Source organism: Falco peregrinus, chromosome 2 (assembly GCF_023634155.1).
Source record: "Falco peregrinus isolate bFalPer1 chromosome 2, bFalPer1.pri, whole genome shotgun sequence".
NCBI lineage: Eukaryota > Metazoa > Chordata > Aves > Falconiformes > Falconidae > Falco > Falco peregrinus.
The window spans coordinates 18149633-18175308 of NC_073722.1; the positions used below are offsets into that span (position 1 = coordinate 18149633).

General features: G+C 41.1%; 1 protein-coding gene across 11 annotated transcripts in view; it reads right to left on the minus strand.

The window, feature by feature from the left end:
- The window catches only part of ARHGAP24 (Rho GTPase activating protein 24), a 225652-nt gene that overhangs the window by 24168 nt on the left and 175808 nt on the right, over positions 1–25676 (minus strand). For 8 of the 11 annotated variants that reach the window (XM_055794532.1, XM_055794533.1, XM_005230098.4 and 5 more), the window contains one exon: positions 11871–11993. The exons of 1 other annotated variant lie outside the window; for it this stretch is intronic. In XM_055794532.1, the coding sequence (XP_055650507.1) occupies positions 11871–11993 (123 nt within the window). Of the gene's footprint in view, positions 1–7635; positions 8970–11870; positions 11994–25676 lie in introns of those variants that run through there. 2 more of the 11 variants (XM_005230099.4, XM_027795221.2) reach the window with 2 other exon arrangements.

The window sequence follows — 25676 nt, forward strand, 5'->3', positions numbered from 1 at the left end:
AGCATCAGAATAATATTCAGGCATGTCATCTGTGATGGAAGGTCTCTCTTGAGACCACTGTTTGTTGAATACTATTGGTGCTGAAGTGAGGCAATTCAATTTCTATATATAACACCACAATGAATAGTTCTGAAGCAGTCGTGACCAGAAACTAAAGACCAAATAATTATCTATGCTTGGAAGGCTCCTTTTCCAATTATGTATGGTGTAAAGTGGAAAAAAAAAAAAAAAAGTCAGTCAAATTGTGCCCTTCACTGAGCACACAGTGCCTACTGGTTTAAAAATGTTCAACAAGGAGAACAGACTTGCTTTGGTTTGTTTTTTCTAAAGAAAGCCCAAAGTTGAGCTAGTCAGCTTTCGCTTTTGGCCCAAAAACTTCATCTACCCATAAATTACAATTACATGAATAAGTAACCACAAGCTAAGGTAGCATTCAGATTGAAGCATCCTTCAGGGTAACCTTTGATTTTTCTTTCAACAAAAGAAAGGTAACTCACACCTCAGTTGTAAAGGGAAAAGTTGCCTTGCGTATGCTCCAAGATGTTATGTCAAGTGGCTGTCAAGCTGTCAGTCACCCATACTGAAGGTCTGGGGTTTGTATTTAAGTGCAATTATTTTTACTGTAGCACAGGAAATAACTGGAGAGAGTAACTGATGTCCAACTAAGATGTCCAGAAAGTATCCTGAGATGCAGAGCAGCATATTTTGTGATTTCCATGGTACCCACATTTGTGGATGCCAAAACCAGCAGTAGGTAGGGGGACTGATCATCACACACACTTTATTAGATCACTTTTTTCCGTGTCATACAAAACCCAAAGCCCAACAATTGGCAATTAAAGCAGGATTTTTTTGAATATCAAAGTGAGTCAAGCTCAGAAGAATACTGACTGATGCGGAATATTTGGTGTCCTCAAAGTTCAGCCTCTTCATGCTGGCAGAGGAGTTAAAATATATTTTCTTAATTCTTACATACCTTCCTAACCTCCTGCAAACTGCCTACGGGCATAGCAGGAGTATTAAATGAATTTGGGTTTCTTGTATTTGTCTGAGTTAAGAGTTGCTGCTGGTCAACATAGAGGAAATCCTCAAGTCTCTCCATTTTCTAGACCCTCCTTTTGAAAGTGATGGAATTAAGGAGGAAGGTCCACAGAAAATCAGTTAAGAAATGTGCATGATTATTAGAGTTTGGGGATTTCAAAGTCCTTAATGTACAAGAAGGCTGCTGCTCAGCACCCCCAAAATTGTTTCTTCTCCTGGCCAAACGAGCCCCACTTCCCTGCCTCTCCTCAAAGGGCATGTGTTCTAGCTCCCAAAAATCTTGGTGACCCTTTGCTCACCTCCCTCCAGTTTTATCTCCTCCCCTGCCTTTTTTGTTTGTTTGGGGTTTTTTGTTTTGTTTTTTATTGGATACAATATTTGGAGTAAGGTCTAAAAAATGCTGAGCAAAGGGTTAATCACTTCCCTCTGTCCACTTTGCTCCTGCTGATACTGCCCAGACCGCTGTCAAAGCTTCCTGGCTGCCAGGTCCACTGCTGTCTCGTGTCAAGCTCAGTGCCCTCCAGGGCACCCAGCTCCTTTCCAGAGCTGTTTACCTGGAGTTAATCCTTCTAAGGTGTAGGATTTGGCCATCCTACTCCAGTTTGTCCTATGAATATACAGTCCAAGCTTCCCTTCAAGAGCCCATGAGATCTCTTGGTTTTGAACACAAGAGTTTTTGCCTCTTTTAAAAAAAATCCACGTAGGATAGGATATTCCAATTATATGATGGATAATTACAACTCATGTCCACTAACAGTACAATTAGTATGAATAAGCTTTGTCCTGTTGGCTATACTTTCTTCTCTCCATGCTAACATTCTTTAATCAGCAATGTGCATATTGCAGCTTACATTTGCAGAGGAAAGAGTAAGTTCTCAAACCTACCAGACTGCTTTGAAGCTCCTATTAGTAATGACACTGCAGTGAAAACACATCACTTTCTATTAATACATTTTTTGGGATGCTGCTTCCCCCTCCCCCCCCCCCCCCCCTTCATTTCAGATTTGGCTTTCAAAGCATGTCTAACAGATGATGAATAAAATCAGAATATGGGTTTTACGCACAGTGGGAGCAAAAACTGTTCCGATACTATTATAAATTCCTGATGCGCCACAACACAAAATGTATTGAAAACAGGTGGCAGCCATAAAGCATTACAATGTCTGTAACTAGTTTGAAAGAGTAATTTTTAAGACAAATAGAAAGTAAAGAGTGATTCACATACAAAAGGTGACATACATGAAATGGATATGACAAATTGCATTGTTCTATTGGAGCAGCAAATCACACTACTGAATGAAGAAAATCTTAAAAAAATGTATCTGAGGAAAAATAAAACTTGATATGATAGAGAAGTAACCAGTGTCAAGAAAAAAAAAATAATGCAAATCAGAGACTAAAATTTCCCGGTTCTGGTCCCTGAAGTGGAAACATTGAATTGTTTCTACTACTGACTGCAATAAGGTACACTGTAAATTAAGGGACTTCTGTTGAGACACTTAAAATACACATAGCTGGGAATGCCTGAAGGAGAGGGAGAATAACCACATCAGTTGTCTCAGATTTGACAGATAGGATTCAGATCCTACACAATCCTCAAAACACAGTTGCATTGAGTCTGGCCACATACACACTTCATGGCTGGAGGGGCAGGTGTATGCCCCACTATCCTCACGTCAGATAAAGCCTCAGGGACTTGGCTCCCCATCTATATGAAGGCGATAATACCGTACTTACTTCACAGGCATGAGGATTTCCACACTCAGCTTTGGAAAGCTCATAGGTATCATGGCAATTCTGACAACCATGTAATAACCTAAAGTTAAGACCCTAAGTCTCATGGAAAATCACCAGGTCACACTTTAAAGTGCTTCCAAAGTCACCATTTACTACAGTCTACATTCTCCAATTTGTTTGGCTTTGGAATTCATCTCAGGCAGGCTTAGTTTGGTTTCAAAGTCTAGGCTGAATTTCTCCAAAGGAAGTATTTCCTTCACCTAACAAATGTAGAACACTGCACCAAGCAGCACTTGGCCAAGAAAGGGATCAGTCATGATAAACCTGCACAAATATTGACTCCAAGTTACAGACTTGCTGATGCCTTATGGAATATGTACTTTGTTGCCAGGGGCAGAACTGGCAGAAACATGGCAATTTTGCTTCCACATCACATTGTCATAACTTTTACCTTGCTCATCAACTTTCTGGTGTCTGTTGGGTCTTTTGCTGTTTTAGAATAAAAGCCATGATCGTTGCCCTGCAAGATGCACTTCTTCCACTGTCCCTTTCTAATGCTTTTATCCGCTCTTATGCCATAACTAACTGCTACAGAGATACTGCAAATTAATAGTTTACAAAGACTAAGACATCGACTACTACAAAGCAAGGGCAATGCTGTGAAGAACTGTGGTTGCAAACATACAGTTACCGTGGTGGTTGACAGAGGCAGCAACAGTGAACACTATCAGCTAGCTATACCTGGTAAATACTAGCATCTCCCTCACAAAGAAGCAAGGAAAAGGCAGTCCAACTTACAGAGACTACAGCATAAACCAAAACCACAGAGATAATTTCACAGGCTGTTTTTAAAAAGTGAACTTCCACTACACTATCTAAACAAGAACACCTCTGTGGAGAGGTAAATATAAGCCCTCACAACTCATGTTGTAAGCCAAACCCAAGTTCTCTTCCTAAATATCGATGTCTCCAAAATCCAGAAATGTACAGATGCACAAGTGCTGACCTGCGGTTTCATTTATCCCTGGATAGAGTGCCAGACGGGAAACAAACAAAGCCAACAAGAAAACTTGAGGTTCAGAATGGCAGCAGTTTGGCTTCCCCACAACTGGTGGAAGGCAGGGAAATGTACAGGATTCCAGTTCTGACCAGTCACTAGATTTAATCAGCAGAACTGCTTTTTCGGAGAGGCCTTTGTAGATCTTTAAAGCTATACCAAATTAAGCCAAGATCACGCATAACATCAGAGGAAAATCACATGCTAGAAAAGGGCATGCCGAGTGGTTATTCATTAACTAGAACATTCCCGCAGCAGAAGTTTTGTAAACATTTTGAGAAACTAGATTTCCAAGCCTAACAGATACCTGTAAAGCTTATGAAAGGCATTACAGTGCTAGATCCAAATTCTGCATATGTCTACTCAAAATTTGTGAAAGCCCTGTGGTATTTTCAATGGTATATATTCACAGTTAGAGTATGTTTTTAAAAATCTAAGAATGCTATTAGTCAGTGATTCCCTTAGCTACTGAACAAGGCAGGGGTCACATTTCAAGTCTATCGACTCCAAGCTTCTGATTCAGTAAGAAAAAAGGAGAAAGATCTAGGCAGTGGTTCTGCCTCCTTGCTTTATAAGGAATAGTTTGAAAAAGCCTACCTGCCGCTCTAGCTCTACCACAGCACACGTACTTAGTGAGGCAGAAAGTTTCTGTCTTTCCCAAGCCAGACCTCAGCAATTCAGATGATAGCATAATTTTCAGACAGTGTAAAGCACAGAGGGCTGATGCTTTCAAGAGAGGGCCTATGCCTGTATGCGTGTTCTTTCAGTGTGCACCTGAGCATCTCTGTCCTTCCAAAACAAGTTCTGAGTTTATAGGCTATACTGATCAGAAAGGGTCAGTTAAGGTCAAAGGAATTATCTCAACTTAGGATCTGGATGAGAATTTTAAGCAGCTCTCAACATCAGTAATTCATTGACAGTGAAAATACAAGATCAGGTCAACAGCTTTCAACAGCAGGGCTGGGAACAAAGGTCCTGGAATAACTCAAAGAAGTGGTGGTCATGGCCACATAACACTTAAAATGGAGTTCTAAATTATTATCTATCAGCTTTTTGCTCTGCTGTTCCCCAGCACTAAGTCTCTTAGAGTGGATCAAAGGCAGGGAGTATTTTCTTCTTCTCTAAAGAACCTTGTAATGTACAGAAGAGGAAAATTTCCACCAAGGAAAGCAGCAGCAGAATTTTGTTCCTGCTTGATGATTTTTTTTTTTCCTTCAAGCCTTCTCCTAGCCCACAGTCAATGTGATGCCAGCACTAGATAAGGTAAGATAAACTTCTGCCCTGGAGTTTAGTACAGCTGCACACCAGAGGTTACTGCTTAGAAAAAAACAATTCTGAAACAAGAGCAGAACTAGCTACAGGCAGGAAAGTAAGGAAAGCAATTTTAAAAACATCGCTGGGAAGTTATCAGAGAAGTTAACAGAACGGGAAGTTATTACAGTCTATTACATCAGGGCCTGCACCATTTCTCTGGTCGTGGCCTGTGACACCTCCTCCTCGAAAACTCTCCTCATCCAAGTTCACCATGCTAGTCAATGTTCTCACCACTGCGTGCCAGCAAAGCTACCCCTCAGTTACTGCTTTCTCCACTTACCCTGCATGTGCTCTCAAGAGGTTTCTGTGGTGGTACTTAACAGAGAACATCTTCTCTAAATTGGATTTTAAAGATCTTTGGCTCTGGATCTGCTCAGATGCTGCCCTCAGAGCACTGACTTCTCCTATGACATGATGTCCAAACAGGTCTGACGTTTAATTTTTCGCTGTCTATCAAAATACAGCTTGGATCTGCATTTCCAGGAGGGGTTGTATACCTTGTATCATCAGTGAAGATTACAATGTATCTCTGCCTAAACATACAATGTCATGATTCCCTTGTAGTTCTTCCAATGACTAGCCAATGGTTTTCCCTGCTAATTTTGTTTTCTGCATGGTTTTGCACAGCTCTGCTTTATCCAAGTATGGGCTAGGTTTGCCTTTTTTTGTATTTGGGTAAATACAATCTGCAAATTTAGTTACAAGAATTCAGTATGCCAATTAATAAGACAAGTGTTGTTGCCTGTGCATCCATAGTGAAGACATGACTGAAAGTCCAATTAATGTTCACCTTTCTGTTGACTTCAGTGGGACATGGACCTAGTTAAACATGGGCATCCAGCATTCTGCAGCTCTGATCTAGGGGCCTCTTGACAGAAAATGTGTATAAAAAAGCAACTAAAACAAACAATATGTAGAGAAAAGTAAATGAGCAGCGTGGCTTCCATCCTTCTGTCCTCTGCCCCAAGCACAGCAGCTTCACTTGCAGTTTCAGACATGAAGAGTTTCTGTGTCAGAACATACAGGGAAGAATCAACAGCTGAAGCTCTTCTTGGAGCAGCTAAGGCTGCAGCCAGGCACAAAGGCAGCTGTCTGCAAAACTACCCCTTAAGCCTTTATTCAACTTCCAAACATTTCTCAAATAGTTAAGTGTATAAACAGGGCACAGACAGCTCTAATTCACACCGACACCTTGAAATGCACGAGCATACTTCATACAGACACATCCGTGTCCTCCTGGCCAGTCTCCAAAGGACTGAACTCCAGCAACCAAGGGAAACAATGCATCAAGGGGGGGGGAGGTACAGGGGGGAAACAGCTTTCAATGCAATCTTAGCTGCAGGTGGTAACTGCTCTGTGCTGTAGTTCTGTGGCAAGACCCTCACTGGCTGTGATCCCTCATTTCAAGGCATTGCCCCTGACTGCCTGCACACATAATCCTCAAAAGCAACGATGCCACTATGTCGCTACTGAGTCTTGTGAGCAAAGAGCTGCACAATTTTGCAAAAGGACAAACGGCAGCATGGAGGAACACTTTAGAGACGAACAGGAGATGAAGATGATTGTATAAGCCCTGCGTAAAGATCACCTCTCATACCTCAGAACAACATGACAGTTGAGCCCTTTCACTTAGATTTCTCTGTCCAGCATTGTTTTCAAGGCAGCACCAAAATTCTCTTCCCACACACAAAGTTTTGTCCTTGTCATAGAGGTAGTTTCTCCACACCAATCGCAAGCACTGTGGCACCTTATCGTCGTTTATCATATCTCTCTCTCTGACATGTTACCTTCCAGTGCTTCCAGCTGACATATTTTGAAAGCCAGCCTCCTCCTTTGCCCTCCTCCCCCCAGTACTGCCATGCTTTGCTTCAACAGGAATATGTGCAATGCAGAAGAAAACTGGCTTTAAACATCTCTATGCAGCAGGTGGAAAGACAAACGCAGGCTGCAGGGCAGCAGGATGAAGTGGCAATGCAGCATTTGCAACAGGACAGTACATTGTAGGGCTACACTTCAATCCATCAGAAATCTCTGAATCCAAGGACTTGAGTCTTCTGCACAGATGCACATTTATCATGTTGCTTTGCTTCCTCTCTTCTCTCCCTTCCTCCCATGCAGACAAAATGCAAACCCAAACTCTTCTCCCTATGTTTTGCCAGACAAACAGGCAGCTCAGAGCATCACAGGTCTGATTCCCCCACTGCTCTCACTGATTTTTGCTCAGAAGCTCTGCAATAATCTTGTGTCAAGCCACCTCATTCAGGCAGCCCATTCATGGGCTGTCATATAGAGGAGACAGTATCAGTCGGCCAGCTACAAACAAATGAACAAAGGAGTAAATAAATCATTCCTGGAATGTTGGCATCTGCATTGTTTAATGCTTTTGCTTCGGGTCTCTCATCTGCCCCTGCACACACAGCCCCCTTGACTTCTCAGAAACCATGGCTTCACGAACAAAGCAAAACACTGCAACAGAATGGACCTACCTTTACGGAAACTAAAACACCGCTTAATTCTCCTATAAGTAGTTTTAGGAATGAAAGGAGCTGCTGCTAAGGCACCTGGGCTGCGGACTCCAGCATTTCTGTCTTCAGGCATCATACAGGCCAGAGCCCCCACGTCCCTCCAAAGCTCTCCTTTACCAGCTGCATCCAGATGAAACACCACGACTGCTCATCATACTGACTGCTGAGGAGTTTTTATAATAGTGTATTTTCCTCTGGAGCTAGAAGATTTGTGGTCTTCTAGATCTTGGGTAGGGCTTGAAGTGATTTTAATGTTCTCTTCTCTGCTTCAATTTTGCTTTGGGGAACAATTTCCTTCCGTCTCTCTATTTCCTTTCGTCTCTCTATTTCCTTTCGTTTCTTTTATTTCCTGCGGCAAGACAACTGCCTGTTATGCAATGCCACAACAAAAGAGTTTCAGCAAAAAGACGTATCTTCCATTCAAACAGTAGTGTCTGCACAGACAGAGGGGGAGAAAGACCTCTTCCTCCCAGCTGGAACAGGGGGTTGAGTGGCAGAGACTCCAATTCCACAGGAAAATGTTAGCGCTTCACGGCGCGCAAGGGGAGAGAGAAGAACAATACCAAAAAGGCCACTGAAGAAAACTCCAGGATACGACACTCCTTGCTGGCTCCCTTTATCTCTGCAACCGAGAAGCAAAAACAACAGCCCCTTCACCCGAAAGGCTCTCTGTCCATAACAGATTCCTTTCAAAAGGCCTTTTATATACCCAGCTCCCTGTCTGATGTTCTCATGGGCTTCTTGCTTGTTTTATTGCCTTCGAACTACCAGAAGCTCTCATGGGAGAGGCGCGTCAGATGCGGCAGCAGCGCATCTTTGCCGGCAGGATCCTGGGGAGCTGCTGAGGAATACGTGCCTGCACACGGGGATGCTCTGCTTGCTCGCTCCCTCCCGGTCCCATGCCTGGCAATGGCAGCCACGGCTGCTGCCGCCGCCTGCGCCAGCCCCTTGCGTGCAGCAGGTGCAGGGAAACGACGTAGAGGAGTGAGCCGCTGCAACGCAGGTCTGCCCGCTCCTGCGGGTGACTTTGCCTTGACTTCAGGCGGCTGCCGTGTGCGGCAGCTTGAAAAGCAAGCAGGCTGTGCCTGGCTCCTGCAGGAGGTGCCAGACCTTACACCGCTACCTCTGCTAAAATGCTTCTTTTCGCCTCCTCCCTCCTCCGTAGTTGCCAGCTCTGCAATTAAAGCTCAGGCCTTTCCCTCCTGTAAAAAATTGCCTTTTTAATCTAATCAGGAAAGGAATTTCGTGTGCAAACAGGCATTACGTGCCCTGGCTCATTTACATCTCTTTTCCCTTTCAGAATTTTTTCCACAGTCACTCTGTTCTTGCGGTGCAAAAAAAAAAAGCTGTTTCTGATCACCTTAGCAGATTCCCACCCGCCCCCCTCCCACCTTCTCTTTCTAGCACAGGTTAAGAAATAACAATTTAATGATATGGTTAATCATTTACAGAGCTCTTTGCTCTGGTACCAGGAGTCCTTTCCCACTGCCAGACAAACTTTAAATATTAGCGGCTCAGACACATCCATTGCACGTGCATGCACGCACACACAGAGCTTGCTTACAGTGCTTAAAAGAACCCGAAAATTCAAATATGTTAGTCAAAGTGGCACTTGACTTGTATGACACCAGACTATTGTGGTTTACCATCTACTACTGAAATTTAGGAAGCCGATATAAAATGGGTGTTTTGATTTATTAGCTGTCTGAAATAATTTTGTGTTGCAAGTAATTACTTGTTATTGGCTAGTCATCATCACGGGACTGCAACTTTTCTGTATCTTGTTTATAGCGAATGTAATAAAAATATTTTTAATTCAGTGGCTACAGCTTACAAAGGCAGACTCCTAGACAACTTAACCCAGAAGTGCCCTTCTTTAGAAGGGTCAGACTGTTGCAGCAGCTGTAGCAACATGCATGTAGCAAGGAATTATACAAACGGAGTGTGTCCAGCCACAGACAATTACAGTGCAGTTAATAGGGTTACTGATAGCTCAGGCTGTCAGCTTAAGTAACAAGTAGTTAATAAAATGGGGGACACACTAGAAAAACAGCTCTTAATGGTGACACGTCTCACTGCTTTTGCCTTGTTATCATGGTCAAACCTTCCCGTGAATGCTAAACCCAAAATCATGTTCCATCTATTCTCAAGTTTTCCAAGGCGTTAACTGTTTGCTTCCCAATACAAATAACCCTGAGTATTTGCTCAAGAAATCCAATAGGAAAAACAAAAAGAACATGCTTAGAAATGTTATAACTACAAATATATTTAAAATATGCAAATCAGCATGCAAAGCCTTCAGCAAGGTGCTTCCCTCAGTAATTTGCATTGAACACTCCAACAACATTGACGGTGTCCTCAGAATTTTCCTGGTGACTGGAAGGATTCCCAGCTGTAAACCAGAAATAGCTCTTGCCCTATAAAAGTAAATGAGGGGCTGGTGAAGAAAGCATAGGGTCAGGACTCAGGAGACTGTTTCTATTCATAGCTCTGTGCGTGGCTAGAAACGGAGTTTCACCTAATCTCAGCTCCCTACCTGTGAAATGTGGGCACTTCACTTGCAGAAGAAGTGCAAAGGTTGCTTTTCCTCATTATTTGCCAAAGGAAGATACTGTGGTGCTGGAAGCCAAGTGCAAAAAACTACAAAATGCTCTTCAAAAAATCCAGTTCTGTTATGCCCCCAAATTTATTGTTGCCACAGTAGCTTATGCTGCTACTGGACTGGAGCAAAAGAACACTGAGGAGCTCAACACTAGCCCTGCTTTACAAAAAGAAAGTTGGGGATGGGTAATCTTCATGCTATATAAACAAGCAGACTTCCTACCTAGCTTTGTTGCAGAAGACAGTGCTCCTCCCACCTCCCCTGTCCCAAACCAACTCAGTATGCCTGTAGAAGGTCACACCTTTTGAGACACTTTGTGGGTTTTAGGGTTTGTTCTTTTTTGTTTTGTTAACCATCCTCCTATAAGACCTACATGCCCAGGTCTTATTAACCTGTAGGGCCAGATCCCAGTAAGATGACAGCTTAGCACCATCTTTCCAGTGCGCATTTCCCCAGGAGGAGCCAAAGAGAAGACATTCCTGTTTGAAGAGGTGCCAGGCAGGCCCCAGCTGACCAAGTCCCTCAGAACAGCCTACCAGAGAAGCCAAAGCCTTCTCCTAAGAACTGTGTGGCCTGAATAAAGCACAATGGAAATTGGGTAGTTTACAAGAAAAGTTTTGATTAAAATGATAGTTGACTTCAACCCCTTCCCATCCTCTCTCCTGTGGTCCACCTGGCAGCTGAGAAAAAGACATTTGCAGTCAGCACTCAGAGTTTTCAGTGATAAATGTGCTTCTTGGTCATGAAACAGCACAGGCAATCCTGCCTTACTTTTCCAGCAACCTGCAAACAAGACCAAAAAGCGTCTGATGCAATACAGGTGCTCCTTCACAGTGAAGAAATATTTCTGTCCCCAAACTTGGAGATTTGAGAACTCCAAGGAACAGACTGATTAACGTCATGACATTTTGTGCAAGGATATCAATCATACTTGTATTATAATATTATAGACATTATCACCAGAATAATAATGATGAACATGATGATAAAAATGTGCAGCCCATTCAACATAAGAGAGCTTTTCTAAAAGACAACTAGACATCCAACAATAAATTTTGATCCAGTACTACTAAGTATGCCAATCAAAAGAAGTGCACTATTAGCACTATACAGCTAGTATGAATATTCTGAAGGTTATATTGGAGTGCCTACCTTTATATAATGATATTACTCGTCTTAGCTGTCACTTGCAGGAGAATCACTGACAGCTTCTTACAACAGGCAGTCATGAACGAAATGGATGGTCTTTTAGCTGGTGACCAAAGGAATTACCCCCCACTTCTTCCTGTGAGAAAGCTGATTTCATAGAAGACCAGCCTTCTGTGAAAATTTCCTCTTGCCTTGGTAATGCACTATTATGTGCTATCCTCACCAACAAAGTGGTACCAGTTTAAAGCTTTTAAATTCAGCACTCTGCATGGGAACATGCCCAATACCTGCACTGCAAATGAAAACAAAGGGTTTACTCTACTTTTTTTGAAAGATCTAGACCACCCTCCTCCACTTCAAAACTCTGGCTGTGACTAAGACAACAGAAGAACCATTATGTGTCTTTCTGTATCTGGGAGCCTCGCGTGTTCAGTCACTGACTCACCTCCTCCAAATGGTGCCCATATAACCCTGCGAATGGATTTCACCCAATCCTCCATGTCATTCTGCGTGCTCGCCATAAGAAGGTACGTCTCATGATTAGCTGTCATCCGCTCTCGGTCTCCTCCTGCAACAGAAGATAATTGCACTTATAAACCCTTTTGCTTTCCTGCCCAGCCAAGTTCCTGCCAGACGGACTGCTGAAAGCCATAATAGCAGCTCCATAGCAAGCAGACACAGATACTATGCAGTGGAGTGTTTATCGTCAGACACGGCATGAAAAGAAGGTCCTGTAAGTACATTCCCCATCAGACAGCAAGAAGTTGTCATGCTTCCAAAAGGAAATGAGAGGATAAATGTCATTGGTAAACAAAAACAGCCCCATGGCGTTCCAAGAACCATGGGGGCCTGCACTCATCTGTAACTTGATATACGCACTGGAAATTTTGCAGCAGTTATTGTACCATGATGGAGAGAATAAGTACAGAGAGAGATAAGCATGCTTTGAACAAGCGAGGATGAATCCATTTTTATTTTCAGGAACACAATGTGTCACATTCATGACAATGACATTTGATATACCCAAGCGTTGCTGTGAATCTCTAAGGAGAAGGCAGCCAACGCTAGCAGCTGACACGGTACAGCCCACTGCCTTGGATGGGTCTGATGAGAATTAGATTAAGAGGGAACACGCTGCCTTATTATCCTTTATTCAAAGGATGGATCGACACTAAGAAGGTCAAAACCAGAACTTGGCTTGCCACAGCTCCAGGTTTTTACACTTCTAGTACTGCTTTGCCTCCATCCTAACAGGTACTACGTTAGTGCCAGAGCACATGGGGATTCAAGCCACCCTTCCAGCGCTGTAGAAGCAGCAAACCCTTCCAGACAGATAGTGCCAGACATTTTGAAGCCCTTGCATCGAGCCACACACACACAAACAGGATGCACCTAGAAGTCTCCCGAGTTCTGTGTTGATCTCTTTCCAGCTGCCCCCGTCCCTATTTTTGATTTCAGTCATACCTGAGGCATCTCAGTTCATGACAGCAGGAATACTGCTTCTGAGAGGTCTTCTGAAGAGTTCCATGCTCAGTGCTGCACATTGGAACAGCTATGTTTCTAAACAGAAATTTTTTAAGGGCTATAAGATCTAACCACAACTTCCTGGCCCAACTGTTCTGCATGAACCTAGTTGTATAGTCCACACTTTACAGAATTAGGATACACAACTGTGAAAGGGACTTAACGGAAAGTTGGTGAACAGAAAAGCTGGATTTTCCCAGACATGGGCAGATCCTACTCAAGACTTATTCTTAAGGTTTACATGATTATTCAAAACTTAAATTTGAACTTAGGGATAAAGAGAGACTCTGGTTCTCTGCTGTGAAAATACAGTAATTTATATACCATATATTCCCCCAAAAGGCATCCAAAGAAGTAACGCAACAACCTGAAGCACAATACATTTTAGGCTATACCACAGTTTAAAAGTCTGAAGAACACTAGTTTTCATCTAAGACATAGTTAGAAGGTAGGGATGAACTATTTTAAGCACCAACACTAGAGAAACATCAGCATGAGCTAAACTGCATTGTATGTTTTTGGAATCTTTTCAGTGACCATCATAAGAATTGGTAGAAAACATGAGTCTAACTTATATGCTATGTTCCATCGTTTTTACCTTTCAAGAAGCAGAGGATGAGGGTATGGGGAGCAGGAAGCATTAGCATTCCAAATGGTAGTACTCCCCATCAACCCTGCCCAACAGAAAGCACGCAGTCAGGCCCTGGAAATTTACTCCCCATCTATACCTTTTACACAGTCATTATGACCAGAAAGGGGACAGATCTCTCTAACTCAAGCACGAAGAGTAGACATGATACTGTATACAGTCTACTTACACTGGCATATTTTACGCATCGTCTAGAGTTCTCATCCTGAAAAGACCCAAAAATAAGATACAAACAGAAAGCCTCAGTATGTTGCCACAGCTATTAAATACAATAGTAATAAATATAGTATAGAGAAAAAGCATGCAACACAGTTGGGCACTTTGTGTGGCTGATAAAAACTGAAGAAAATTATACATATATACTTTCACATTGTACTGCAGTTTTTTGGGGTTTTTGGGGGGTTTTTTGGGGTTTTTTTTTTTTGTAGCTGGACCAGGATTCTATAAGATGCTGTACAAAAAGACACATTCATACAAAATACATATCAGATCCAGGAATAAAACAAGAGGTGACCTGATTTTCTTACTAAAGAGACACAAAAGAAGATGACAGCCATAGCCACGTGGTGGTGGTCCTCAGTTGTCTTCCACATTCTTTTAATAGCCTGCATATTTAAATTCAGCAGGGTTTGTGATATTTACTCAGTTACCACGTTATGACAAATGGGGGGGCGTTCTCCATATAAAGTAGATAAATCCCAGAAGTCTAGATAGTTAATTTACAGTGTGGATTCCAGAGCAGTACTCTAAACAACTCAGGTAAACACCCACTCAGCTAATACACAATGTGTGTTTAATTTTCTAGAGAAGGAAAACATAATGTTTGGTTACATTATCTTTTGGTATGAGAGAGAAAAGCTTTCCTAACAAAAGGAGCTTCACTATTTTATAGCAATTCTGCATCTGTCTACTTTGTAATTCAACTCCTTTCCTTCACACAACAGTATGAGACCTTGCAGGACTCTTCTACTTATGCATTCCTTTAGTTTTTATTCAAGAACTAAGGCCTCACTAGAAGATTTTATGGATACAATAGCACGTGTTGTATTCGTGTTTTACCAAAAATGTTAATGTTTAGTGGATCTGTATTTTAAATACAAAATTAACCAGCTCAGAGGGACAGACAAGAAGAAATTACCATGATTCAGGAAAGAGCCATCTCAGATAAGCAGTATCAGATAAACAAAAATAGAATTAGAAGGAACTTTCCAAATCTTCAGTAGGTTCACAGGACACTTCTGAAAGACGCTGTTTAGAATCTCCACTTCACGTGTTTTTTTTCCTTTATGATATTATTGTTATGATTATAACAAAGCATGAATAGATAACAATCTCCAAAAATCAGACATCTATTCATACCACAGATACTAGCAGTAAGTACGCCAACTTGAAAACGGTGCTCAGCATGAAGTCCGTTAAATGTGTGAATGCATCCTTACTCCTTTCCCTTTGGGTGTGCAAATCATAATGTATTTTACCTGTATTGTTACATAGCTCCACATTATGCCTTCTCAAATTTGCTTTTCTGCATTTCCAGTCCAAGTACGAGAAATGCCTAATCTTGTGTGTCACGGCCTGCTTGTGAATAGCCAACTTGAGGGTCTGGAATATGACCCCTGCTTTTTTCTTTTTTTTTTTTTTTTTTTTTTTTTTTTCATCTTTTCCCCTTGTTACTTTGCAGGTGTCATAGGACCTGGAAGGAGCAGAACCCAGTCTACCTGAAGAAGAAGTTGACTCTGGCGTACTGAAGATGAAAACCTGCTGTTTACACAACTGCTGTGTATATCCTCTGTCTTCCAGCCTCTGGTAACAGCCAGAAGTAATTTGATCTATACTGTTTCTCAAAACTACAATATAGTTTCATGTATTTTTATTCCTGCAGCTATAACCAATCCCTAATCTGTTTTATTTTCTTGGCAGCATCAGAAATGAGGTCTTATTTATTGAAGAAATCTAACCATAACATCTATTTGAAGTGGAAATGGTGAAATAGCACAATGCCATGATGAATCTTCCACTTCCAACGTGTCAGATATCTCCTCCTGCCCTCTGGCAGTAGCCATGACTTACAGGTTCCCAAGCGCTTCGTCCTGCCTCCTTTGGGGACTTAGTAACCAGTAAATACAGACTGCCGCTGTGCTTTCTCATCAGGACAGCCTGTAACCACTCAGCCCCATGCTGGGCGCAGCTTTCTGCACCGAGCCAGCGCTGCTTTGATACAAGCAAGGCGAGGTACTTTAAGAACTCTTGCCAGCAACCGGAAAAAAACGGTTAAAATACGGAGAGGCCAATTCCTGCAGGGATCCACTCTGCAGGGGAAAAGAAAGGGAACAGCCTGCGCTTCCTCATACAGCAGCACCACACCACACACTCGGAAAAGCATGAAGAGGTGGTGACTGAATTTAAGAGTGATTGTTTCCTGAAATACCAGGCTCAACAGCTCTCCAGCTTTTTACCTTCAATCAATTAAATGTGAATGCACAGACCTTTTGCATTCAGCTGCGGACTGGGGGGATGTAGAAGTCCTGCAAGATAGTTTTTCTTTGTAGTCTCTTCCTGTCTAACCCAACACCTTACTCTTACCTGAATGTACCCAGGCCAAACTCCACATGAAATAGTTGCTTGTCCTTTAGAAAGCATCTTGGATTTCTTGCAAACAGTAGTTACAGCATTCTTGAGAATGGAATGTGAAGGGATTAAATTCATACCAGCTGTTTAAAAGAGAGTTTTTTCCCAAGAGGAACATAACATCAAAAACTAGGATTAATCTGATTTTTCAGGCACATGCTAAGCCAAGCAGCCAAGCATATGTTCTTACAGATGTGTTGGTGAAGAGGATGTAGGGGCATTGAATTTCTGCCTGTCAGCTGGGGACTGACTTCTGATGATGCAGGTGTAACACAGAGCTTGCAGACAAGAGCTGGTGGCATGGCTTTTGGTTTTTCTGTTGTTTTATTTGGTTGGTTATAATTCTTAAAAGCTTTATTCTGCACATGCCTGACATTGCTCTTGGTCTTCCTGACTGTGTAAAACTTTACCAAACATTTACAGCACGCTCTTGGTTCAACTAGGATGAAAAAAGGAGTACATAGCCAAAGTTCCAGTCACTGCCACCTTTTTCTTTTATCACAAAATTAAGGTAGTCTGGAGAACCAAGGTCTTAATGGTGCTGCAAAAACTCACACTGAAAAGGACAAGACACACTATGATTATCAGAAACAAACACTGTGTATTTACAGGAGTTTCAGCATTACTTTTGAAGTGACTTTTTACAAAATATATGCTGTATCTTCTCATCAGAAGAGACCTGCTCCATGGAAACTATACAGAACATCGTATTTTCCAGCAACACTCAACTTCCTTACAACTTTCATGGCACAGCTTGTAGAAAACCTCTATATCATGAAGGAGGAAAGATGTCTGTGAACTGAAGATGAGATGCTGGACTTTGTGAAGCTGAAAATCAACTGGGAAGGCTAAGACCAAGGCAGGCGAGGGGAGAGAGCTTGAACATGGAGTATAAAAGAAAGCACCCTGGAAAGGTCTCTATTTAAGAGACATTATCGGAGCCACCAATGATGGAAACCTCAAGAGCCAAGAGAAATACAAAACTATCACTAAGGTAAACTGAGGAAGTTACAGGCTCCTTTGCATGCTAACCAATCAAATCCTAAAATGTCCGATCATTTTATCTTGCGCTGAGCTCCCCAGATACTAAATTAAAGATACAACGTGTCAAGTCTAGCATTTCATTCAGATCCACAAAAAACACTGTCTGGCTTAATATCAAAGAGATTTGGGCAATCACGTACTTAGCTTATTATTTGATGACTCCTGAAATTTTAGGATCCATGTTTTGAAGACCCTCATGACAAAACCAAGTGCACAAACTTGGTTTTAGAAAAAAAACCCCAAAAATTAAGCTAATAAATTAAATATTGTCACTACTGTAGCATTTCTTAGTATCCATCTCAAGAGATGGTGAAAAAGAAGCTGAAACATTTCACTTATATATGAAAAAAACCCAAGAATTTAGATATACCAATAATTGAAACAACAAACTTCTCACTGGCCCTATTACGCAATATATGGCAAACAAGTTTCCAAAAATCATAAAGATATTAAGAAGAAACCCCTATGTACTTTACAAGTCTTAATAGTGTTAGGTGAAATAATATGTTGGCCCGTTTTCCACAGATGTCAAGACGGATAAATCCATCTAGATGGCTAGATGTTACAACGCATGAATTGCTATCATAAGAATTTAACTCCTAAGCATTTTCAAAAGGTGTTCCATAAAACTTGAAAAATACCCTCTGTTATTTCCTTTAAAACAGAGCAGTTAGCAGACCCAGTTGATTATTTTGATCTCCACTACATACTTGCATTGCCTCTAAAGCCTTGATGACAGGTAACAAGACTGAGCGGAGGAAGATATACAGATTACAATTTCAATTCTTTTACCCAGGACTGTCCTATTACATTTTCTATTCCTGTTTGGCTCAATACTGCTCTGTCTTCTTAAAGGATATGACTGAATCACCTACATATTTTAAATGACTAATATCACCACCACTGCGAAACCTCAGCTTTGAAATATAGGTATCAAACTCACCATTGTTTTACCACCCAACTACATCAAGTGCACTATTAAATTTCTCTCTTCACAAAGAAATAACACATTTCCTAAAGAGGAGAATTAAGTAACTGCAAACAAGGCAATAATGAAGATACTACTTTTTAAACACTTCAGTACAAATACAGTTTTCTGCTGCTAAATCCAAGCTGATCTTTTGCATTAACAATCTTGAATCACAGTTTTCTGCACCAAGGGTGTATTTGGTTTTGGGGCATATTAGCTTTTCAACATGAAGGCTGCAGCCTAATTTAAGTGCTAAATGGGAAAAGACTGCTAACACAAGTACGTTCCCTGATGAGCATTGTGCTCTATCACAATTTCCCCACTTGCAGAATGCCTGGAAGACAGCAGGGCTTTTTCAGTAGGAGGAGTTGTTTTCATGAAGCTCTGAACCAGCTGCTGTTGGATCAGGAAATCAGGTTCAGGAAATTTATTCCTCACGTGTAACACAATGAATACTCTGTACAGGTAGCTTTCTTCTGTGGTGCAGAGCTACAGCTGCGGCACATCTGTCCGTAAGAGTAAGTTTATTGTCTTGCACAAAAAAAGCATAAAGTCAGTGCCACCTTTAAGCATTCTGTTTACTGCACAGCTACCAAGTGTTTCTCCTAACATAATAATTATTGCTTAAATACCTGAGCAAAAAAACTGTGATGCTTGCTCATTATCAGTTATAATTGTGTTATTATACATGTGAATTCAAATCATCCCTCGTACAATACAAAAGTGCTGATTTTTTTCAGAGACTTAATCTTTTCAGGCATGTCTTGTTCTTCCTCCCCCTTAATTTTGCTGCCCTTCCTTTATTCCTAGTTTGTACTTCCACTGTACTTGAGATTTCATAATTATCCACCTCATCCTCAGACACACATCCCAAGTGTACCCATTTTGTAGAGTCCGTTCCTCCTACCCTTCCCTGTCACCAAGATGCTGGTGCCAGCACAGTGAACTTTTGTATTTTGCCCTTCCCCAGTGCCATTCCCACCTGAAAAAGTCTCATCTCTCTTCTTGCTCAAGGCACACCGCCCAGAACATTTTGTTTACAGGTTGCATTAAAAGGCCATCAAGCTGTGTGGACTATCACAGCTCTATGCTTCACCAGCTGCTGAGCAGCAGCACACATCGCTGCCTTCGTAGTTAATCAGTACCATGTGGAAGTCAGAGGCAACTTCTTTTGGAGTGTTGTTGATAGTTTTCAGCTTTCCAGAATTTTTCAATGTTGTCAGCATTGTTGTGATATAAAACGTGGTCTGAACCGTTATGTTTGCTGTTCTATTATTGTGAATGTCAGCTGTTTTCAGAGTTGCTGGTAGCGTTTTCAGCACTCATTAATGATTCCACTTTCTTATTTATGTGGAAGTTCTGTCAAACCACACAACAGCAAAACCCCACATTTTTTTACATTTCTTTCAGCCATACTGAGATGAAATCACGTTTTTCTGCCTGTATAGTGAAGATGGTGATGAACTCACAGAAGCAGATGGATCAGGGGGAAAAAAGGTCAGATTTAAAGTATGTATTATATCTTTACAGAAAATAAATTGCTTCAGTGCAACTGACTGCAGATATCCTAAACACACACTCTGGCACTCACAACAAACCTAGCAAACATTCTGACAAAGCATGTATTGTAATTCTACCTGGTCTTGACATACTATTACACTTAGTGCAGGGAAGTGGAGAAATAATTTGGTGGATCCACAAAAGACACAGTCAGTATCACTTCCCAAGAAGGCTTCTCACTCTTTGTCTCTTCTAATGGAATCTCATGTGAACTTTTTTGGTAAGAAGATGTGGAAAATATAAATAAACAAAAAAAACAGACACTGGCCATAAGAAACCCACTCCTCTATGTCCTTCATTACTACTAGGATTTGAAACATACATAATATTGATCCAGTTACAGAAAAAAACCCCAACATTGCAGGCCACACTCATCAATGGACACGTATAGTGCCATCACAGTGCCCTATTTTCAAAATTTCAATCACAAAGAGCTTTCCTTTGAAATTACGAGTTCAAGAAAGTAAAAACAAAGCCGTCCTGCCTAATGTCATAAACTATTAAAAATACACTGTGGCTTTTTTAGTCAAAACTTGTACATACAGAAGTTATAAAATCAAAATGTCAAGACCTTATTCTTTTTTTTTTTTTTTTTGGACAAAGAAAGTGGTCTATGTCCGTATTTGAGTTTTCTTCCCCCATTCTTCTCATATTGTCAACAGTTTCCTGGGGACAGAGACAAAAGAGATTTGCTTTCTGAACTATAGCTTGGATTCTTACAGACTGAACTTACTGGTGGCCTTCCAGAAGACACGACAGAGAGAACATGGGTTTTTCAATGACTGCCATCCTCAAATGTTTCACTGTTTTATTTCTACTACCTTTGTATCAGGCTATGTCATTTCTACGTCTGGACTGCAATAACCGAGACAGGGGTGGATTGCTACAGCCAGGTCTCAGCTCTGTGGCACAGCTTTTCATACCCCCAGCCACTGACTACCAGGGTTGTATTTGATGCTGTGCCTAGAGGGTAGGTGATTTTAAGGAGGAACGCAGAGTTATTCAATCAGATGTCAAAAGTCCTCAGCACTGAGGAGTTCCACCAATAAGACATATTGTTTCTAATAGGAAAGCTTCACAATGCAACTGAAACATTTTTCTGTTACGTGTATTACAGATGGGGGAGGGCAAAAGTACAGAAACGGCTCCACATTTAACTGCTTCATCTGCCTACTGTCTGCTATCTGATCATTGGAATATTGCTGCAGTATCTACAGTTTCTCAAATTCAACAATTCTTAGCCCCTAAAAATACTATTTTACTTACTCCTTCCAAAACCAGTTAAAATATGTGGAAAAATATGGCTTGTTATATGACTTGCCAAGAGGAATCAATGTATTTATGTAGTTGAGAATGAGTGTGAGGGTCACAATGTCAAACGTTAATGGTGGTGCCAGACTTAGTAGATGACTTCACTGTTACCTGTTGTAACTGGTTTATTCTAAAGAGAAAAGCATAAATACAAATTATCATAGCACACTTATTTTCTCTGTCCTACATGATACACCTTAAACATAAATTACTGCACTCCTGTCACTTGACAACAAGAACCTTCTTCGAAGCATCTCAAGTTGGACACCCAAAATGACCATCATGTCACTTGAAATTTGGCTGACCTCTAAGTTTATTTTAGAGAAAGTCTCTGCAAATATATATCCATCTCAATTTCTAAGGCGAGAGGGGAAAGCGCCCCATGGATCTGCTGGTCAAGACATAGTCAATGATGTTGAAAGATGCTTTAGAGGAAGTTAACTGCAAGGACTCTGTTTTGGCAAAATCAAGATCCTGGAGCTGTTGCTGCTAGAGAGATGGCTGCTCTGTGCTTCAAAATGCTTTCTTTGGTTTTCAGCCTCACATCATGAATTGCACTGAAATGCAAAGACTCAACTTGAAATGGATTATTTTTAAAGTTTAAAGTTCAGTTCCACATCACAATTGGTATGGCATTTTACCGAGAAGGAAATTAAAACTTCTGATGATTTTAAGTAAGGAACGATCAATACCTGAACATCCTCAAGCATAAATTCACCCAGGGACTGGGAGGACTTGCCTATATACATTGGCACATGAACTTTAGGTGGCAAAACTAGCATGCCAAGATGCCAGACCTAGGATGTCCTCAGAGTCTAACAAGAACAACACTCAAAGCACATGCTCACTTCATCTCTTCAGCATCTACTCATGAAGCTCTGCGATCCTCTTGAATATGGACTATCCTGAGCTTTCAGCAGGTCCCAGTCAAGATGCTCTCTTACCAGTCTAAATGCGCTCTTGTGTGCACAACACAAGGCTGGGGGGGATTAACTCAGTACAAACCAAAGATGAAGAGCTAAATACTTGTGGTATTTCTTTAGAAAGATGCCAGCCAAAAAGAAGGCTTTAGTTAGGATGTAACTATCCGGTATCCTGGGACAATCAACTGTGGCTAAGCCCTAATTTGAGCCAGTCTTCTAAATTCTGTCTCATACAGTGGCCTATGGCCATTGCTGCATGCAGACAACCAGACAATGATATTGTTTATTAATTCTCAGGGAATAAAACTGACCTGTCAAGCACAGAAAATGTTGTATTCCTGCTAATTTTACAGACAATTATATTGTAAACAGACAAAAAAGATACCGTGTTTCCAACAGCTTCCAAGAAAAGCAGTTTCCCTTCTCCAGCAGGAACTGACCGTACTCTTCCAACTTCTGGACACAGTGCTTTCCAGTCTGCACTGAATTACGCCCAAACATAGAAATACTTCATTTCTCCAGAGAGCAGTCAGTTATTTCAGCTCATATCTGACTTCAGTTTTGATCACAGATAAAAATAGTAGCTCTTTGTGGCATATAGAAAGCCAAAAGGATGCAAATATCCTAACTGAGCAAGTGCATATTATGCATACACACAATTTCACCATAACACCACTTGTTTAGTAATGCAAAGTCATGTTTTTAGCAGTTTAGAAAATAAATCAAGAATTAGTTATTCAATAAAACATATGGGCTAACTGACATATGCAGAAGACTATTCAAGAAGACACAGTCAAGTATCAGCATAACACTGTCTTGGTTATCTAAAGTAGCATGAGATTTTAGCCATTAGTTCAGGACCTTTATTACACAGCTGCTCTGAAATCAACCATTTCCAGCAACACTGTGCCTCTCAGCACCATTTTGGGATATCAGTTCAATATTAAACTCGGACAGAACATGCCATTTAATGAATTATCAGCTCAATTCTCCAGTCCTTTTAATGTCTCTGAAGTTTCTAATACAAGTACAGCTTTGCTCAAGAAATAGCCACCAAACAGCAGTTATCTGCAGAGTACAGACAGTGCTTATTGTTCTGTAAATCTCCACACCTTGCAGTAGAGCAGATCAAGCTAAGAATGAGCAGAAACCTAATTTCAGCTTTGTTTTGTTATATATATGCCACAGACAGACACACGTTGATAATACAGTCCACATTTCCCCTTCTCATTCATGGGCACAGCATGATCCAGAGTGCATATATTTCTAATTTGGGTAGGTCTATACTCTTGCCTTGACACCTGGCGCCTATATACCACAGGATGTCTCTCTCAGAGATCACTTGGGTCTCATTTCTGGCAGTGTACGCTAACAGAAAGTACTTGCAAGGAGAAACCCAGTATATTTTGAGGTACTGCTTTTTAAAGGGCATTATACAGGATGAAATGCTAACTTGGTTGACAATACAGAAAAAATGTTAAATGGATAATATACATACATCTTCACAGATAGATCTTGTACAAAGAAAATGTTGTCTTATGTCTACTTGCCATTTCTTTGAAACACTGGAAGAGGACCACTGATGAGGTGAGACTCCTGCCAGCCACAGATCTGTCTCTGACAGGTGAAGATGGCCCCTCCTTCCCTCTACACTGACACTCGGTCAACTTCCCACACAGAATAAATCCACAGAAACCAGGACACACATAGCAAACTCAAAACCTCTTTGCCAGCAGCATGCACAACATGGGAGACGCCCATTGTGGGTCCACTCCTCCTTAGGAAAAGTACCAGGAATTCTTCAGTCCCAAGAAATGAAACAACACTTGAAGACTGATGCCACCTGTATGAACAAGGAAACAGCAGACATCAATGCCCTCCATCAGGCAGACATGGCAAGGAGGGATAATATTACGCTTAAGTCCAACAGTAGCTGTTTGGCATAAAGGAAAATTGTTTCTTGTTTCACAAGTACATCACTGGGCTAGTCAGAGAGGGCCTAGCAAAGACTTTAGGCTCAGCTAGTCATAGGCTTGAATGGTTTCAGGGCCACTGTGAACGAGTGGAGCTTCAACTCCTCATACCAGTGGTTTTGCCCCCAGATCCTCATTCCATCTGAGAACAACTCACAGATATGCTCCTACGATACACTTTAAGAAAGCAGTCAGATAGTTAAATCTGAAGCAGTCACCATTCTTTCTATGGCAAGGAAGAACTGCCAGAATGTGATTCATCTGAGCTATCTTTGGAGCCGCTTCTAGGATGAGATGAATCATACTGTAGAGATATCACTTCTCTTCTGAGCCATTCATGCAGGCACACTCGCACACTCACATTAGCTTTGTGAGTTCATGGATGTGTGCACATGTGTCTGTGTGCACACGCATGCTTTAAGGATTCACTTCTACATGTGAATGTTAGCACCTTGTTCCCTGGGCTGTTTTGGACCACACACCAACTTTTAGACTCACATGATTGTGAGGACGCAAAGAAATACTAGCATTTCTTAAATGGCTGGTGGTTGAAAACATATCCCACAACATCTACTAATGATTTCCTTAGTAAGAAATATCAGAAAATGTACAAAGTAAGTAAACTTTAATTAAGCAGAAAAAGTTAATCAGACACTTGCTCTTCCTACTAGGAAATCAAGAAAAACTTCATATAATAAAAGTCATGATAGTGCATGAGAGGTAACCACTACGTATTTCTGATTTTGGCACATGATTTTTGGCAAAATTCTGTGCATTGGTGGAAGGATTCAAACTCTGTTAATAGGAAAAGTGACAAAAAAAATCCATCAGTGACAACCTGGACACCAGCTGGATAATATTGAAAAGATGGCATCTATCCTTCAGGTAATCACTGACCCTCTCTAGAAGCACAAAGCTTCAACCAGGAAAAATGTATAAGCTTGGGGTAAGGACTTAATGATGACATGCAAATATCTGCTGCTGACCAAGAGACAGGAATTTAACTGCCATCAGTTCCTTTGAAAAAGTTACTGTTCTTAACCACATCCCACACTGTAAACTGAGGCCTCTATATAGAAGATAGTACAACTTTCTGATGTCCTCACAGAGTAACAGAAGAGCATGCTAATGTTAGTTGGAAGTTAGCAAAAAATATTCCGCTGAAATTTAACGAGATTCTCTAGCTATGTTGAAAGCTACAAAATCATTGAATAGTAAGTTATGTTCTTTTGATGGATTCTTTAAAATTCTGCCTTACGCTTAGTTTAAGTTTATTAATTCAATCAAAGGGTTACTCATTCATTGACAAGTTACTGTTCGCTAAGGATGTTATTCCATATGGAGAGTATGGAATATACTTTTGTTATGTGTGCTGAAGACAGAGACAGCAAGCAACTGTCCCTAAACCATGCAGCATATATGGCAAAAGATATTTTTATAAGAACAGGAATAAAAATTATATGATAAGATAGAAGTCAGTAAGAGTTATTTGCCAATAAGATGACTAAACTCATCACCAAGACCTCCTATTCCTAATATAGTGGGAACTGCAGGATCCCATATCATGCTGTGAATGGAAGTTGCCAAATCCTAAGTGATTTTTTTGAGAGGTGACTGGTATCTTAGACTCTCTCAGTATCAATGGCACAGCTTCAACTGGCAAGTATCA